General features: G+C 36.9%; 1 protein-coding gene across 1 annotated transcript in view; it reads right to left on the bottom strand.

The window, feature by feature from the left end:
* Window positions 1-959: 959 nt before the first annotated feature.
* PTN (pleiotrophin) overlaps window positions 960-20,372 on the bottom strand; it is a 102,602-nt gene continuing 83,189 nt past the window's right edge. Inside the window, exon 5 of the mRNA XM_026695076.2 lies at window positions 960-1,704. Within this exon, the coding sequence (XP_026550861.1) occupies window positions 1,652-1,704 (53 nt within the window). The 3' untranslated portion in view covers window positions 960-1,651. The remainder of the gene's footprint in view (window positions 1,705-20,372) is intronic.

The raw sequence follows: 20,372 nt of genomic DNA, 5'->3' as shown, positions 1-20,372 counted from the left end.
GTCTACTAACTATTGCAGCTTTTCTGTGTCTTTCTTAATAGGGGGTAGTCTGTGTCAACACATGAAATTTATTTCCAAGAAAGAGTTAAGCTTACCCTATTTTTCTCATGAAAAATAGGCTACCTCATGAAATGAAGTGATAAAAAGACTTTTGAAATTTGTAAATTTTTGGGCAGGAAGTTATTGGATGAGGTAAATAATCAAATGCATACTTTCCAGTAGCAGTTCAAATACTAACAATTATTTACAAGATCATGTGGGAAATAAAGGTTGCTTTTCAGTTGGCCAAAACTTTTGTTAAATTCAACATTATCATCACCAGCTATTATACCATCTACTACAGGTAGTTCTCAACTTAGGACCGCAACTGAGTCCAAAATTTCTGTTGCTAAGTAAGACAGTTGATAAGTGAGTTTGATCCCATTTTACAACCTCTCTTGCACAATTGTTAAGTGAATCACTGCAGTTGTTAAATTAGTAACATGGATGTTAAATGAATCTGGCTTCCCCATTGATTTCGGTTGTCAGAAAGTTGCAAAAGGTGGTTAATCACATGACTCCAGGACACTGCAACCATCATAAATATGAACCAGGTGCCAAGCAAAGAGAATTTTGATCATGTGACCATAGGAATGTTGCAATAGTCGTGTGAAAAACCACCGTAAGCCACTGTTTTCACTGCCTTTGTAACTTTGAACAGTCATTAAATGAACTGTTGTATGTCAAGGACTACCTCTAATGAATAATATCATGGAGTTACACTATCAAGTCATGATGCATTAGTCCATCTTAGTGAGATGAAAAAACATATTTTGGATCTGCAGACTTTGCTTCAATTTTTGATAGCTGAATAGTAACCAAAAGTAGTGGAAATGAATTTTCATGCTTACCATGAATTAATTCTGTCCTGTGATGGGAAATGTATTCAGGAAGGAGATAAAAAAAAAATCATGATGGACTATAGTTTTAAAATGTTTTATTAAAAGCTGTAAGTTACAACCAAGTTAGCTATTTCAGTGCTGGTACAATCTGCATGTAGAAATCTACTCTTGCTATTACAAAACATAAAAACTTGGTGGATGAAGTTCTGTCTATTTTATACATAAAAAGGCCTGTCTGCCCAGACCATTATGACATCATAGAACCCTTGTAGGCTATAACTTGGGAGTCCCATGTAAGTCATAAACATGCAGAACCAAAGTGGACTTGGCAGAGTAAAAGAGGAATTTAAAATGGATCTATACTTTCTCATATATAACGGCACTCATGTACTAAATGATATTGCTGCCTTTATTGAAATTTTCTACACATGCCACTAAGATTATAAATTTAAAATACTAGAATATCAACTTTCTCCAACTTGGATCATTCCAGGTGTGTTGCATTACAACTCCCATCATGCCCAGCCAAAAAGATGATGGGTGACAGTTGTAGTCTGACTCATTGGAAGATCAACAAGTTGGAGAACTTGTAACAGTGGAGTAAAAAAGAGAGAGAGAAAGAGAGAAAAGAGGGTGCATTTGTATGCTTATTTTTCCCTATTGTACAATTAAGCTATAAATAACTTCTGGATAAAAGGACTAGGTGTCAATGAAACTTGTTAACCAATTACATTCAAGGAAGTCCCATTCTCATGGCCAGCATAGCTTCCCTATTCCAGTGGCTTCTCCTGTTTCTTGCCTTCTTTTTTCTTTTTCTTGGGTTCTGTTGACACAAGAAGAATAAGAACAGGATCAAAACATTGTCAAAAAGAAAGATGACCACAGAGGATGGCAAGGAAAGAATGAGCATTTATTAGATCCCAGGAACAAGAGTTACATCCACCATCCTAACAACACTATTTTGTACAATGTATGTACTCAAGACTATCACATGTATCCAAGAAAAATATCTATTTGCACCTTCTTCCTCTTCCAATTTAGCATTAAGATCCTTCACATATAATCCAGAGAAAAAGTAACTTGGATTTTTCAAATGTCTGATTACTGACACATAAATATTTATCTGCATTAAAACTGAGTGAATACTTCATATTGATACTCTACATGCAATTAAATTCTTACTACTTTAAAAAAACACCTGAGAGGCCTGAATTTGTTGTCTGGCAAATAAGAAAATAAAGTCTCATAGCTAGCAATTCCATAGGAAAAGGATGACACAGGAAGAGGTGACAATAAAACTTTACTGGCTGGTGGCAACCATTTTAGATTTTCTAGACTGCACAGTTCCAAAAACATTTGGAGAGAAAATGGACCTATATCTACAGGTCTTTTTTAATATTAGCAGCTAGCTAAATGAGGTACCATCTTCATACCATTTCTACCATCTTCCTTCAGTTACTGAAATAGCAGTTTTTCAAGGAACAAAAATTGGTAAATTTCAATTTGTTTAAATGGTGCTTTTTCCAGGTATATGCCTCCGTTGGAAAAAAAATCAGTCAGCATCTCAGACAGGCACATTCTATTATGACATTTCTTCTGCAATGAGTATTCTCTAACTCATACCTTCCTGAATTGTATATCAAGCAGATAACTAAATCAAACAGTCAATAAAGAAACAAACAAAAATCGAACACATTCATGACTTGAGCCAAGAAGTGAAAGGAATGTTTGTAAACAGCATAATACTGGGTGGGATAACCAATAATCTTAATCTTTAAAACAAATTTCAAACTGATTTAGACATGTTAAAGAATTAGTCTGAAAATTACAAAATGAAATGTAACAGTGATAAACATAGCGTCCTGGAAAAAATGTACAATTCTGAAGTAGGAGGTACCTTTGTTATAGTATGTGTGGAAAAGATCTTGAAATCATAGTTGATCAAATATGATTTAGCAGTGTGGCATGGCTGCCAAGAAAGCAATAGCAATTTTATGAATGTCCAAATAACTGAAAATAATAATTCTGTTATATTCTGACAAACTCCACCTTGCATACTATGCCCAATTCCAGCTACCTTTCAGAAGGATTCAGAAAAACTGAGAAAGGTGTAAAGGAAGTCAACAAGGTTGATAAAAAGGGCTGGAAACTAAGTCCTATGAGAAGAGATTAAAGGAACTGCATATTCAACAGGTGAGAATATCTGTAGCTCAGGGTTGAACTGTGGAGTTTTTGGTGCTCTCTGAGCATGGTTGTTTGCTAATAGACATTTAATTATCCAACTAGGTAATATAATCAGTGTTAGCTATCATGTTACCTACTTAAATAATGAAGCATTTGCTAGCAAGCAACCAAACTTAGAGAGTACCAAGAACATAACAGAACAACATATGGTTAGGTTTGAGAAAGCTCATTGAAAGAAGAGGTAAGAGTCTTGGAAGATGAAAGTATTCTAGAATGCAGGGGGTAGAATAATATATTTCAATTACAGGGTGACATATACCAGTCATTGAGTGTTAGGAGTGTTGTAGTAGTTAGACCAATTCAACAATAACAATTGTTTAACGTGGCGGAGATCTCCCATTCACTGACTGTGTTCAAGAATGGCTGAAGAACCTTCTATCAGGCATACTTTAATATGGTTTCTGCACTTTTTACAGGGTAGAACCTGATGAAATAAATAGTCCTTTTCAATTCTGTCATTCTCTGCTGCAGTCTTCTGTAGGAAATGATGGATGGATTCTTTCAGCAGTCCTAAAGCTGAGTATAAAGTGGACAACTAGAATTGTGTGTCACAGAGACCTTAAGTTAATAGCTTCTTCCAGGTATGAGTGTTTTGGATTTAGCTTCTAAACCTAAACTTTGGAAGAGCCTCTTTTACTTTTCTAAACTTCAGAAAAGCCTCTTGTTGGAGCATTTGTTCCCCAAGATTACAGTGGAAGTATTGCCAAGGTAAAAGAACCAGTCAGGAGAAGAATAGCCACCTATCTTCTAAAGCCCATAGGTTTTATGAGATTTGCTATTGACCTTCAGAAAATCTCTGACCTTGCTGTCACTTCTGGTTTATTCACTTGTCTACTCAAAACTAGGGACATGGTGGCTCAGTGGCTAAGACGCTGAGCTTGTCAATCAGAATGGTCAGCAGTTCGCTGGTTCGAAACCCTAGTGCCATGTAACGGATTGAGCTCCAGTTACTTGTCCCAGCTTCTGCCAACCTAGCAGTTTGAAAGCGTGTAAAAATGCAAGTAGAAAAATAGGGACCACTTTGGTGGGAAAGTAACAGCATTCCATGCACCTTTGGCATTTAGTCATCTCGGCCACATGACCATGGAGACATTTTTGGACAGCGCTGGCTTTTTGGGTTTGTAATGGAAATGAGCACCGCCCCCTAGAGCCGGAAACACCTAGCACATATGTGCGAGGGGAACCTTTACCTTTACCTAGAATGGGTTGGAATAGGAACAAGAAGGAGCAGCCAAAACCACCATTCATCTTGCAGCCATAGGAAAAGAGGAAGTTAGTGGGGTTTTGCTTTTTGTAGGAAGGAGACTTTGTCCACACCTGCCTTCTCCCTCTGACAAAGAAATGTTAAAAATAAATGTGCGATTTAAAAATGGGCAATGTATTTCATCACCTATGCAGATGTTTAATGTTATTTTCCAGATATACTTCCCTCCCCAGTTTTTCTAAAGGATATTAATAGTGTGGGAAGAAATGGAGGGAGAGGAGAGACTCAATTATGATGCAGACCCAGCTTTTCTTATCTCAACAGCCAGTTATGCTTGGCATGCAAGTGTTTGTCTCAAGGATTAGCTGGTGGAGGACCCCCAAAAAATATCAGTTAACTCTTGGAGAAAAAGTCATAGTCCAACAGTGGAAGGCAAATGAGAAGATGCTGCATGGCTCTGAAAACATATACCTGCACCCACAAATCCTTTGAGTTACCTGCCACTGTTTTCTTCTTACTGGGGAATCTTTGGAATATGCTCACTATGCAGGTGAGCAGCCCATTCTACACCTTTGCCATAAATGCTCTATTCTAGATGTCTAAAGGAAAGAAGAATTAGGGGTGACGTGATAGCAGTATTCCAGTATTTGAGGGGTTGCCACAAAGAAGAGGGGGTTAAATTATTCTCCAAAGCACCAGAGGGCAGGATAAGAAACAATAGTTGAAAATAGTGGTGGGATTCAAAAATTTTTTTACTACAGGTTCTGTGGGCATGGCTTGGTGGGCGTGGCAGGGAAAGGATACTGTAAAATCTCCAGTCAGAGGTAGTATTTGCCGGTTCTCTGAACTACTCAAAATTTCTACTACCGGTTCTCCAGAACTGATCAGAACCTGCTGATCAAAGGGAGAAGCAATCTAGAATTAAGGAGAAACTTTCTAATAGTGAGGACAATTAAGCAGTGGAACAACTTGCCTTCAGAAATCATGGGTACTCCATCACTGGAGGTTTTTAAGAAGAGACTGGATGGTCACTTGTCTGAAATGGTATAGGATCTCCTGTTTGAGCAGGGGGCTGGACTAGAAGACCTCCAAGGTCCTTCCAACTCTTCTCTTCTATTCTGTTCTGTTCATCTACATATTTTACATATACAAGCACACATGCATTCATGCACACCAATATACATGAACACAGGTTATTTATATGAAAGTGCTTATCACACTTCAGGATAAGATGCCAACTTTAGCAACAGATCTACTCCTGTGGATGCCAGAGCCATCCTCAGCAATGCAATGAACCAACCACAAAACTCATACATGGACTTAAATTTGACAAGCTACTCTGTTCTCTCCAGTATCCTGACTAATCTGAAACAGAACAGAAGAAGAACAAGTTAAAAAAACTATGATTGCTTGGGGGAAGAATCTTGGATATGGGGTTGATCTAGAGAAATGGCAAAAATTGTGGTCTCAAAATTATAAAATGACAATGTCAACAGCATATAAAGAAAATTTGTATAAGATGTTTTACAGGTGGCATTTTCCCTCCGACAAGAATAGCAAGAATCTTCAAGAATAAATCCAAAAAATGTTGGAAATGTCATCAGATACCTGGCTCATATTACCATATGTGGTGGACTTGTGCGGATGCTAAAAAATACTGGACTAAAATCCACATGTTGTTGGAAAAAATGACAAAAAAACATATAGACTTGAAACCAGAAATATTTTTATTGGGAATTTTACCTGAAATATATAGTAAAGACTTGAAATACCTGATTGTAAACGTATTAACAGCGGCTAGGATTGTATTTGCTAAAAACTGGAAAAATGAGAAAATACCATCACAGGAGGAAATCATTAAGAAAATATTGGAATGTGCTGAAATGAGTAGATTGACATTTGAAATTAGAGAACAAGATGATAAACAATTTTATAAAATTTGGGATCTATTCCATCAATGGTTAGACAATAAAATATAGTAATGAAATATGTAGACTTTTAGAAAATAATAAATATATAAAGATGTATTCTTTTCTTATTATATCTACAAAATGATTCTAGGTTAGATCTGGGATGATAATCTGAATTGTCATAAAACAAATTAAGTAAAATATGATCATTTTGGAAAACATGAATGAATAAAAGTATAGTCAAATGATTGATTAATAATGATATTAATGTATTTAGTATATTGATTGAAAATATGAGATTATATACAATGTAATTATAATTGAAGACTATGAAATGGAAGCACAAAACAATTTGTAAACCCACCGGCACACTGTATGTACATATATGGAAGATCATTTGATGTTTTTATGATTTGTTTGTTTATGTTTGTTTTAAAAACCAATAAAAATGTATTTAAAAAAAATTAACCACATATGTCTTGGAGAAGTCCAAATATTATCTTTACTCATTTGCAGTATCGGAACAACCCAATTTTGTTGGTAAGTATTGAAAAGTGCAAAATGATGATGAAGTGTGCTATGATTAAATCAGAGATCTTTCTTCAGCTAACCAAAGTCAGTGCAGTTGGGTACCACATCTAAATATTCAGCATTTTTTCCTTAATAGTGTGGTCGCAATATTAGATAGTTCTGAATTGATATAGATTGAGTTTTTTTTAATGTCAGTCCCTTTATATATGATTTTTTTAAAGGAAGAAGCCATTTGAAAGCTTGTCCCCCAGAAGAGAAACATAATAACTAACACTTTGTGGAAATCAAATTAAACATACATTGCAATTTATTCTTTTTCAGTAAGCAGAGGAACTGGGTTGGCTTGAACACAAACAATGGTGAATTGTATCAGATTCCATAAAAGCTCCACACATTTCTTGTAAAATATGTCAGTTCTTGGATCCAACCTGCTGATGCAACTAAACCACTGTAGTATTGTATGTCCTGGCAAAAGGAATGGAGAATTCCAACAATGTGCTGCACAACTTGATTCATTGGATTAATCAGATTTTGTTATTTTCCATTAGGAGCAATAAATGGCTCAGCATTCTGAATGATGCTGACACAGACAATATGTAAGAATGCTGATTCTCACTGGAACTGCAAAGCTTGAACAATATATTTGAGGTTGTGCAGATGGCAGCCACGTTGGTCAATAGCATGTAAAGATCCAAACAATCACTAAATGGCAACAAAGAGTTAAATTGTTAATATCTCTTTGCTGCCAATCTCTATCTTTGCAGCCCAGATATGGAAGCCTACTAGACTGATGAAGAAGCAGGCACTGGAAGAACTGGAGGTTGCTTTGGCTTATTAGTTGCATATCTTTTCCCCCTTTCTTTGAGGTCTCCTTTATCTTCATTTTATTTCCACAGTAATAATCCTATAAGATAGATTAAGCTGAGAGAGAAATGGTTGAGGAACAGATATAACAGATAATCAGAGTTGGAAGGGACCTTGTAGGTCATCTAGTCCACCCCCCCGCCCAAGCGGGAGACCCTACACCATTTCTGACAAATGGCAGTCCAATCTCTTCTTGAAAGTCTCAAGTGATATAGTGAGTCTCAAGTGATATAGTAGGAAAAGGACTTGCATCTTCTTGTCACTGGTCCAAGCCCAGAACATTAACCACTACTAGACAATCCATCATTGGGTCATTGTTTCAGAAACATTTTCTTACGAGATACCTCAATGCCTTCAACAATGGAAGATTTTTTAATGTACTGCCATCATTGAAAAAATTCTTAAACATTCAAGGAGATATTCAGAGATGCATCTGCCTTGAAACTAGCCCATGTTGAAGTGTATAGTGCAATCAAACATTAGTTGTCCATGTCAAATGTTTTATAACATCTTTGATTATGTCATAAAACTTTTATGATAAATTTATTATAGGAAATTTGCCAAATTTCAATTCCATGGGGCTCATGGATTCCAAATTTTGGATACATTCTGTAAGTTAGCCCATTGGAGGCATCTTGGTTAAAAATTGTTACCCTTATGGTGCACCATTTCATCTGGTTAAAAATTATGGGAATGGGAATTTTAGTAGTATATAGAGTAGACAACCTATGATCTCTTGAGTTATTATTTCAAGATATTTTCTTATTAGATTCCTCAATTTCTTGACAAAGCTTCTAATGTTACCTGAAAATGTTGCTTAAAAATCTTTAAAATTAAGTTTTTTAACCTTAAAAAATTGTACTGCCTTCACTGGAAATGCTGGGATACAAACTTTAGCACAGGGAATTTCTATATCATTTTGGTATTATGTCATAAAATGTTTTATGATTTATGTCATAACATGGTTTACCAAATTTGCCAAATTTAAAATCCATTGGGAGGGGTTATGGGTTCCAGATTTTGGACAGATTCTGTAAATTAGCCTATTTGAGTTACTATGATGCATCATTTCTGCCAGGAACAAGAGTTTTGGTAGGATATAGATTGCTTCTGTCATTATCAGACATTACTAAATTTCCTGAGGCACAATTAATCAAAACCCCAACATTCATTGATAGGTGTTAAATATATAAATCAAGAAGTACATTGTGTGTTACACTATGAATTGTTTATTGAATAAACTGCAATTGATCATCCTGGATCTTGTTGCAATTCTCTTCTAATTGGTCAGAGAGCAATTCAAGGGCTTTTCCTACCATCTACTCTTAATTATCCATCTTGTTTTTTACAAGTGACTTATCCTATAACTATTAGTGGATTGAAATTCACTTGCATATTCATGTAACCTATCCAAACTTACAAACTAGATCTGCACATCCACTTTCTCTTTTCTCTAGTAAAATATCATTATATTATGGTGTCACTATATCTGCAAGGTATATCACCGCCTTCCTGCTGCATGAATAGAAATGTTCTCAATATAATGACCTGACTTCAGAGAAGGGGAAAAAAAAGACTGACACGTTTGTCATTTTCAACAACAGTTGGTGTTTCTTGAAGATACACCTCCTTTTTAGAGTTCACGTTTTCTCAAGTTTCCTAAAGTAGAAAGTTTAGATAGTTTGGCAGCACCGCATGTATTTTCACCAAACAGATGAAAACAGCTGAACAATGAAAATTTTCATATGTTTTGTACTTTGTTCAATTTAATCACAATTGTGATATTCTAATTTAATGCATATTATTTTTATGAGATCCAAGGGCTATAAAAGTTAGGTAAGGTTTCTGTAGTACACATACTATGAATTGTCTATCCCTATCATGTAGGAGAAGAGGAGATAGAAGGCTGGGAGGAAGAGTCAAGCATGTCATCAGCTTAGAGTTGTTATATTCTCACAAATGATCCAAGTCCAATCACTTTTGAATTCTGTTGCCTGTTATCTGTTGACAATTTAGTATTAAACTTTAGTTGATTAAATGTTTATGTGCAGCCTTGAACAATACATTTTTTGAACTGTAACAGTGAATGGTCCTGATCCTTTGCACCTGATATATCCCACACTAAGCCTTGGATATCCATGTCTCACCAGGCCAAGCAAAAGAGGGGAATTGACTCAAAGTTTGCAGGAACTTGGAAAAATGCCTGTCAACTTGTCAAGGTTCTGAATAATGAACCCAACCAATTCAGCACTCCAAGACTTTCAGCTTTCTCCAAGAACTGTTTTATTGAGTACATTGTTTCAGCATGAATGAAAACAAAACCAGTTCTAAATAGTTCCCGTGGTTTCAGTATAATTAAAGAATAGATAATTCCCTCCTTCACAGGTCACATTGTCCAATTATGTGTTCTGTCATCTCCTTGGCAACTCCCTCCAGTCTCTGGCCAGCACCTGTTGAGATGACCTTGGTTCCCACAGAATGATCTGTTGTTGCTATCTGATCTGACATTCCAGACTTCACCCCTCCCACACTGTGTGGCAATCTGAGAAAGGGAAAGATGGCTGCGGCAGGCCTGATCTGTTTCAAAGTTGACAATGCCTTTCAATGGATCCCCTTTTTACTATATATCATGGTGCAGGACATTGTTCTGTTTTGGAACCCCTCCACTTAAAAACAAAGTGATGTAACTTCTGAGTCATTGCTGAAAAATCAATATATATCTGCTATTAAGAACTGATAATTTTGCCTATTGTTCAAATAATTCTTTAAGCAATAAGATGAAACCAATTTTTAAAATAATTCTTCAAACAAAAATAAATAGAAGCAAGCAAGCAAGAATAATTTCTTATTCTTTTTCTTGACTCCTTTATTCTTTATAATAATGGAGAAATGTGAACCCTTTGGTAGTTGGTTCTGAGAAATTTGTTTTTATATTGCTATATTATCTTTTCTATATTCCTTTTTTTGATAACTGGCCTTGCATCTGATGACTAATATTTATGATGGGAGCTCTATCATGGTTATACTCAGATATGATTCATAGTGGAACCAATTCAAAAATAAGTTTTTTTTTGTCTCTAAAATACCTGCAAGGATTCAAAACATCATTACTGGTGATCAAACTGCAGGACATTCATATCACAATTCTTTTTCTTGCTTCTTTTATTCTTTACAAATAATAATAGCTTATAAATCTTCCAATGATTGATTCTGAGAAAGATTTGTTTTTATATTGTTATATTTCCTTTTCTTTATTCCTTTATTTGATAACCATCCTAGCATCTTCACCAAAAAATTTTTTTTAAAAAAACTCCTGCCAGTTTCAAGGGGCAAAAGAATCCTTATTTAAATTGTATAACAGATTGGATAGAAACATTTTGATTAGGAAAGTTAAAAGGGAAGCCTTATTTGAAGACAAGAGTTAGCAAATTTTTGAAATCTTGGAACGTTCTGTGGACTTCTGGAGGAGTTATGGAAAACTGAAGATTTCTCCATGAAAGCAAGTCATCAGTCAAAGAACCAGTGAATAGACAAGGACAGAATGTGAGATCATGTGCTCTTGCCAGCTGCATTTTACAAGGAGAGGGTTAGGGTTAGGGTTGTTTTCTGCAGGTTTGAGCATCTGGAAATTAAGGGATTAACTGTTTGGCTTGGAGCCACAGCAGAGCCTTTGAAAGGGCACTAAGTTCACTTTCTAATCATTTTTGGAAATTGCCTATTAACTATCCTCAAGCAATTAGAGACCTTCAGAACGACAAGTTTGAAATGTCACCAGGTTAGTTTAGCTTCAATTCTGAACAAAAGAATAATTATAAGATTAAGAACTTAAACAATTTGCAATAAACAGCAAAAAGCTAAATAAGGTTTTAATCTAAGAAAGTTATAAATGGATTAAGGATCCAAATAAATTTGAAATATTCACTTTTGCTATAAGATTTTAGAATTAGCTATAAAAAAAATAAATCCCTTCTCATGGGAATCAGATTTAGTTTGACCGCCTTGGCTATTTTAAGTCACAACAAAGAAAAACAATTTTATGATTGTAGAAACTGGACAAGAGAGAAGACTAAAGATTCTAAGTAGAAGTGCAGCAGATGACAAGGGAAAAATACAAATCTGCTTTTAGTGTTATTTAGCACTGGATCTTACAAAATGGCACAAATATCATAAGAAAAATATTAAAGGAGATGTTTCAAGAATTGAGCCAAAATTTAGCAGCCACAATATCAACAGTGTTAGCAATGATGACTACCTCTATGGATAAATGAAGTCCAAAAGATGTTAAGGAGAGAATGATGGATACGGAGCAAATTTTGTCTGACAAAACAGAGAAAGTACTTAAAGCAGAACTACAAATGACAGGCCAAGAGAATGATTTGGAAAAGGATGCTTTATTGGATATACAAAAGAAACAGGCTTAAAATTTAAAAATTAAAGGGGAAAAGCAGTGACAAACTAAGAGAATGACCTTGAAAAATTTCTTAATGGATTTTGTAACGATGTTTGTAAAATCATTGAAGAAGTCTGTGTTATGGGATAAAGAAGAATTGAACAAAAATTAAATTCTATGACAACGTGTGATTGAATTAAAGATTAAAACTGTTATATAATGACATAAAATTGATTTATTTGATCCAGAGTAAAATAAAACTTTTTCATGCAACTCTACAGATTTTTTGCTGATACTAGGATTAAAAAGTTGTTGTTTTATGGATTTGTTTATAATTAAGAGATGGGAAGGGGGCACAATGGCTCAGTGGTTAAAGATACTGAGCTTATAAGCTGGAAAGCTGGCAGCTTGAGTTTGAGATCTGAGCAACACACAAGGGTGTGAGCTCCCATTAATTGTCCCAACTCCTTCTCAGCAGCAGTTCAAAAGCATGAAAATGTGAGTAGATAAATAGGTACCACTTCGGTAGGAAGGTAACAGTGTTCCATGCACTTTGGTGTATAGTCATGCCAGTCACATGATCATGGAAGTGTCTTTGGACAATGCTGGTTCCCTAGGCTAAGAAATGGAAATGAGCACTACTCCCTAAAGTCAACACATCTACACAGAATAAACTTTTACCTTTATCTTTAAGAGATGGGATATGGAATAAAGAAATACCTTGTAATGAAGTTGGAAGTCACTTTTTAATATATTTGTTTTCTTTTTATTATGTTCTTTTTTTCTCTTTCTACTTTTTTCCTTTTTTCTTGCACTTATTCTTTCTTCCTATTCTTTTTATATACATTTAGTTTGTAGTAATTTGTCCTTATTTTAATCAAAATCCTTAATACAAATTACACAGAGAGAGGAAGAGAATATTGAAAGGTTATCTCTTCTTTATAAACAGCAGCTGTATTGCTTGTCACAATGTCTAAGCCACATTGCCTAAGCCATATTGCGTAACCCAAAAGAGCATTAGCATTCTCAAATAAGGATGCAAATTTACAACAATCCTCTTTAAGAATATAATGATGTGCCTAACAGACCCTCAGGACACAAAGAAGGAAAGAAAAGTATAACAGGAGAGACTTGGATAATTATTGAAAAAATAATCTTTAGTCCAAAGGAGGGGGAAATGTGAGACATAGATGCAGAGTAACTTTGTTTTAATTGCACCAGCTATAAATTGATCTGAACATTATTTTGACAGGCTTTCGAGATTTTGTTCCATCTATCTGAGTAAAAAGGCTAAGACGCTGAGCTTGTTGATCAGAAAGGTCGACAGTTTGGTGGTTCGAATCCCTAGTGCCATGTAACGGAGTAAGCTCCCGTTACTTGTCCCAGCTTCTGCCAACTTAGCAGTTCGAAAGCATGTAAAAATGCAAGTAGAAAAATAGGGACTACATTGGTGGGAAGGTAACAGTGTTCCATGCGCCTTTGGCATTTAGTCATGCCGGCCACACGACCGACCACTGAGACGTCTTCGGACAGCTCTAGCTCTTCGGCTTTGTAACGGAGATGAGCACCACCCCCTAGAGCAGGAAACGCCTAGTGCATATGTGCGAGGGGAACCTTTACCTTTATCTTATTCACAGTGAAGATCTTTCCAGAAAACTATTGTCATTGTTAGGCTAGTAACATGGTTGTTAAGTGAATCTGGCTTCTGACTTTGCTTGTCAGAAGGTTGCAAAAGGGGATCACATGACCCCAGGATACTGCAACCATCATAAATATGAACCAGTTGCCAAGCATCTGAATTGTGGTCATGTGGCCGTGGGGACACTGCAAAGATCGTGTAAATAATGGTCATAAGTCACTTTTTTCAGTGTTATTCAATGTCACTAAACGAACTGTTGTAAGTTGAAGATTACCTGTATAGGGCAAAAAAAAAAAAAAATGGAATGAAAGTGATGAAAAAAAAAATTAAACAAAAGAGAAAGGACCATCGGATCCAGAATGGAAAGGTTTTCTTATTCACTTGAAATAATAATTAGAATAAATATTAACTTATTCTGCCTCTATCTCTTTTTAAAAACATATCTCAATAAGCATAATAGCTTCAAGCGGTGCTCCCGCTGTGAAGAAGCACTGCTAAGTGCCAAATGTACAAGTAAAGCCATTGTTCTGATTAATTTTTCTTCTTTTTCTCCCTTTCACCCAAGAAAAATAGCATCACCGTGGGGAAAAAAAATTCTGCCAATATTATCCACTATTTAACGGAAGCCATTATTCATGCCATGTTCTGCCCTGGAATGGACTGCTTTTCAAAGCCTGTTAAGTCCAACGCGGTGATTGGGATGCCCTAAAAATCTATTTTGGGGACTAAACAGAAAGTCAGAAGTTTTTGAAGATATAAATATAGTGATAAATAATTCCTGGTAGATGTATTTTTAAGATCAGGTCAGCTCAGATAAGAATTGGCAAAGTAACGAATTCCTTAAGCTTCCATTTCCTACACTTGGGAAGGTCCCATTGTTAAGCATTAACTGTAAGCATGTATGAAAACACCTGTCTTCAAATTAGAATTTTCCAGATGTGCTGGACTACAACTCCTATTACATTTGTTTAAAAAACCAAATTCCTACCATACCGAGGCAAAAATCATTGGCCCTATATAAGGACAGGAGAAAAGTACATTCGAGGATTTCTGGAAGGCTGGAATAAGGTAGGAAAAGGGGATTGAAGGAGACATTTCCTATACAGTATAGAGTGTGTTCATATAACTCAGAGGTGTAAAACTCAAGGCCCAGGGGCGGGATCCAGCCCACAGGGTACTTAGATCTGGCCCATGAAGCCACCCTGGAAACAGTGAAGGATGAATCCACAGTACCTCTGCCAGTGAAAATGGAGCTCACAAGGGCCACGTGTGGCCTTCCTGGGCTCCATTTTCAGCTGCGATGGCCTCTTGCAGCCATTTGTCAGCAAAAAAATGGAGCCCGAGAGGGTTGTGCATACGGCCCTCCCAGGTTCCATTTTCTCTGGCAGAGGGCCAGTGGCCATGCCCACCCTGGCCACGGCCACCCCAGCCAAACCCAGTGTTTGACCTCGGCCCCCTGAAGTCAAACACAACCATAGTGCAGCCCTCAATGAAATTGAGTTTGACACACCACTCATGAAATTCTAAACCTAAGTTAACAAAAGACAATAGTTCCGATCATATTATTGCAGATAAACAATAACCATGAGCCACAATATAGACATATGGCTCATTCAACATGTTAAGTCATTGGTTGGTTTGGGTTCACTCAAAATACAGAACCCCAGATTTCTTAATCCCATTTTAGTTAAGTATGATTTGTTTGCAACTCTTGCCAATATCAGAAAAATCCTTCCTTTCCCTACCAAATTATTCCAAGCAACAGCTTATTCCTTTGCTAAAGATTAACCTTTTCATGCATCCATCTAATGAGCCATATTATAAATTAAGCAGTACAATAATCAGAAGCATCTGAAACCGAGAGCACGGAATCAAAGGGAGGAAAATCCAGCATTTTATGATAGAATTCGTATGAAAGAGCTTTAAACAAGCATAGGTTTTAAGCATTTCAGCATTTTAGTTCAATAACCTTACATTGTTTAAACTCAGTTTTTATTGCAAGGCTTTTAAAAGGATACTGAAAAGACTATCTATCTATCTATCTATCTATCTATCTATCTATCTATCTATCTATCTATCTATCTATCTATAACATGTTTACGTAGATATTAAAAATGTAAAAAAGAAAAGCTACTTCCATTTACTTAGTGTCAATATGATATGCCATCATAGTTTGATCAATTTAAATGCCTGGAATACTGATGCTTGAGCTGTATACATGAATAAAATTCAATTTCTCTAGCCAAGATTCAGAAAACAGATTTATAAGGATTGGTCAAGGATTCCATGCTCATTTAGAACAGGAATTCAAACTAAATTCTGATGGCTATTTAATCTTCACTTAAACACATGCAATGAATCCACCATGTTTCCTGCCCCTATTTTGTGCTGTGTCCTGTGACCATGGAAAGACTTTGCTGATCATTAAAGGATTTCAGGGGGGAAAAAAATCTGAGCTGCTATTATAGATACAGCAAGAGACAAATACTATAAGATGAAAGTGTTCTTTTCTTTTCAAAAACCACTTGGCTTCTTGAGCTAAAGCCATCTTGGGGTTAATATCCCATGTGGAAAAAGAAGAAGGATGAAACAAGAATGCCTTCATAGACCTGTCATACCATTTTGCAATTTTTCATATGGTGGGGAGGCAACTTTTGGCTTGGCCCACTTCTTGGGCAGTGTCTCTTGGTGAATTGGGGAACTCCAAATTGTCCTGACGCACTTTTCCTTCTTCCCAATACAACAAAGATAATGACCAGGACAAAATAGGTAGCATCACAAGACCATATACTTTTGTGTGTGATTGGACATACAAATTTTGTGTGTGTGATTGGACACCCAAACAAGTGTGATTGGATGAACAAATTTCTTGAGTGTTCAATCACATTTGGTTAAGAAAGAATTATATTCTATTTTATTCTATTAACTATTTCCTTTAGTGAAATTGTATACCTGCAGAGGAGAGGGGGGGGGAGAGAGGGGGAGAGAGAGAGAGGAGAGAGAGAGAGAGAGAGAGAGAGAGAGAGAGAGAGAGAGAGAGAGAGAGAATGCTTGATTCTCTTATTGATTCATATATGGGGCAGAGAGTTACTGCATTTACACTCTTTTTGTGGACTTTCTCTTGGTATCTAGTTGTAAAGAAAATCCTGGACTATTTGAGCCTTTAGCCTGATGCAGGAAGGGCTTATATTTCAGAATAGCTAATTATACTAATGAGCCATGGTGGTGCAGTGGTTAGAATGCAGTACTGCAAGCTACTTCTGCTGACTGCTGGCTGCAATTCAGCAGTTCAATTCTCAATGGTTCAAGGTTGATTCAGCCTTCCATCTTTCCGAGGTGGGTAAAATGAGGACCCAGATGGTTGGGGGGCAATAGGCTGACTCTGTAAACCACTTAGTGAGGGCTGTAAAGCACTGTGAAGTGGTATATAAATCTTATTGCTATTGTTATTGCACCTGTTGAGCTACTCCAGAAATTTTTTCTCTTCTTTCCCTGACTCACTTTCACAGATACATATCTATATAAATCTTCCTCCCTTTAAACCCATTAAATACATTGGGGGTCACAAAAGGAATAGACATATTCTCCATTTTAGAATGTGGCCACTGTCGTCATGGATGAAAGTCTATTAGCTGACCCTGCATACGATCAATACATTTCACTGTGACCTGTCAAATTTTGGAGCAAATGTCTACAAAAGAAATGCTTGAAGTATGTCCATGTATAAATGTGGACTGTTTTATATTTGGAATTTTGCTGTTAGACTTATAGAAGGAATTAATAGCAAACAGCAACCCCTGGTGACAGACCTCAATAATACATTGACATCCTCAATACCCAAGGGTATGGGGAAATGTAACTGTGAAGAGGGACACCGAGTGGTTGAATTTGATCCAGGAAGTTGACAGAGATGCCTGTCTATATAATTGTCTAATAATATTCTATAGGAAAAACAGAAAAGCAAGTCAATTAATTCTTAAGACCACAAAATCAGGTGGAATGTATCAGTCAGCTTTATGAAACTGCAGAGAAGGAGAGAGACTGGGCGTATCAATCACAAAAGATGAGCTATCAGAGCTTCATCTAGAGATACATGACACAACAATTATGTCAAAACTAATGAGAAAAAGCCTCCTTACTGCCTGGTTGAAAAATCACCTGAGAAATTCAATCTTGTCTTGACATCCATAAAATGTACCAATTCTCTTAACTATTCTTTATTTTCGTTCATGTTAGCAGAATTTAAATGTAAAATTTAAAGTACACAATAGCAGAGGTGGTATTCAGCAGGTTCTGACCAGTTCTGGAGAACCAGTAGTGGAAATTGTGAGTAATTCAGAGAAGTGGCAAATACCCCCTCTGACTGGAGATTTTACAATATCCTTCCCCTGCCACGCCCACCAAGCCACGCCCACAGAACCGGTAGTAAAAAAAAATGAATCCCACCACTGCACAATAGGTATTTAAGTATCTATTGAGTTCACCGGGGAGCTATATACATTAAATGCGACTTATATTCACTCTCATTTTCTTGGTCAGAGGAAGTAATATAAAAGTGAAACAAAGAAGAACAAATAAATTATGACACATATCTTATGAGATTCTATACCAACTCAAAAGTTCTCCCCATGAATGTAATAAATATATACAGTACATGGGAAGGAACCAGTAAGTTTCACCTTTCTACACTCTGCTCCAGAAAGGAAGTATTGAATAAGTACCTGAAAATTCAAATAGTTGCCCGCAGAAGAGATAACCTATTAGTGATCCTTATCCATTCCTTAACAACGTATAAAGGTGTGAACATCTTCCCCGAGTGTCAAGAATCACAAAAAAAGAAAGGAATAGAACTTGGTCTCCTTCTCCTCCTAATATGTATTACCCAACCAAGGGGAATATTTGAAGTCTCTTAATTCAAATACACTTTGGAGACTTTAAAACCATGCAACCGGTCCTGCAAAGTGCTTTAAATCCAAAGGATCTTTCTAGACTTATATTCTAGATCAGAGGTGTCAAACTCACATCGTCACGATGACGTCAGTTGACGTATCAGGACTTTTTCCCCCTTCACTACACTGGGTGGGGATGTGGCCAGCACATGACACATCCGGCCCGTAGGCCATGAGTTTGACAGCCCTGTTCTAGATGGTGTTTGGTAACTAAGGCATCATGATAGGATTCAAGACACAGGTCAATAGTTTGGAATTCTGGGAAACATAAATAGTGTGGGGGCACTATTAAGAAGCAACTATAGTCAAAATAACAAAACAAAAATCTATTCGGACTAGAAAATCCTTTATGCCCATGCATGGCCGAACTGAGTAAGAGGCCTCTCTTTTCTCCTTCCCACCCAGACATGAGCACCTTATTCTCCTTCTAAAACATAAAAAAATGTTTGTCTAGAACTCAAAAGATTTTTTAGAGACAACTGATATTTGCAGCTGGAGAGCTGAACATGGATGAACACTACATGTACTTTATTCTCAGTTTAGATGGGACAATAGCGATTTCTTCCTTCTAGAAACATTTGCAACTGGAGGTAATCTTAGCAGGAAAAAAAACTGTTAAGGACCCTGGCCACGAGGGGAGTTCTGCAGAGAGAGAGAGATCTCAGGCTTTATTTAACAGAATGAAAAGAATAGGGAAAACGCAGCAGGACTAGCTCACCAATTTTGGAAAAATGTAAAACACAAGACATTTGGCATCTAAAGAGGAATGAGATGTAGCAACATTAAATCTAAAGTTCAAAATTACTTATCTGCACCATTGGATATAGAATGTCTTCCCTGAAGGTTGAAAATTTGAGCAGATACCAAGTTGGAAAGCTCTTGCCTCCTCCAGTTTCCATCTAATCTTCGTCTCAGTAACCAGCTGAGTAAACCAAATGATGTCTCTGGTATTTGACTAAACTCTGTATAGTATGTTAGGTAACAGCAGCAACAGTGAGCCAGCAAATAAACAACCAAGCTGTGCACCTTTGTGAAGGATGCACAATACCTTGCTTTAAACACAGTAGCAGATCTCTCCACCTCAACTCCCACTATCACTCTTTACATGCCGCCTGCTGCAGCTGCAGAGCTCATTACACTTCTCAATTAATTAAGGGAGAAAGGCATATTTTTCTTCGGTTGGCAGAGATACGCCTATGTTAAAGCACAAAACTCTCTCAGCAGCCGTGGGATCCTACCTGTTCCACTACCGGTTTGGTGATCACATGCATGTGTGCGCACACCTAACCTGCGCATGCAGCTTTCCCCACACCAGCTGAGGCATGCAGCGCCAATCAGCTGAGAAGATAAAGAAGAGAAAAGTGCAGAGGCAGGTGGGAGGGCTGATCTTGCACTTTTCTCTTCTTTCTCCTCTCCTCTCAGCTGATCATCGGAGGCTATTTTTTACTACTGGTTCAGCCGAACCAGTCCCAACCGGTAGCATACCACCACTGTCTCTCGGTGCTAAGGATGAAAAGACAACTTATTCCTTCAAAGGGAAATTGGTACTCTTGATGGACCATCATTTTCATTATCCCTCTATTGCCAAACACAAGTATGGGGAGGGAGAACCTGACTCTGTGGTTTCTTCCCCAAACCCCAAAAACTTTAACCTTAGACTGTCTACTATTGATCACTTTCCTAAGAGGTCTGTAGGGGGCGTGCATAAGCGCACCAATGTGCCTACCGTCCCTGTCCTAATGCTCCCTTTTATTCGTATC

Source organism: Notechis scutatus, chromosome 6, assembly GCF_049901735.1.
Source record: "Notechis scutatus isolate UNSWTSFEM ecotype Mainland chromosome 6, rNotScu1.2, whole genome shotgun sequence".
NCBI lineage: Eukaryota > Metazoa > Chordata > Lepidosauria > Squamata > Elapidae > Notechis > Notechis scutatus.
The sequence above is the reverse complement of the archived record's forward strand: the minus strand, read 5'-3'. Positions and strand labels throughout refer to the sequence as shown.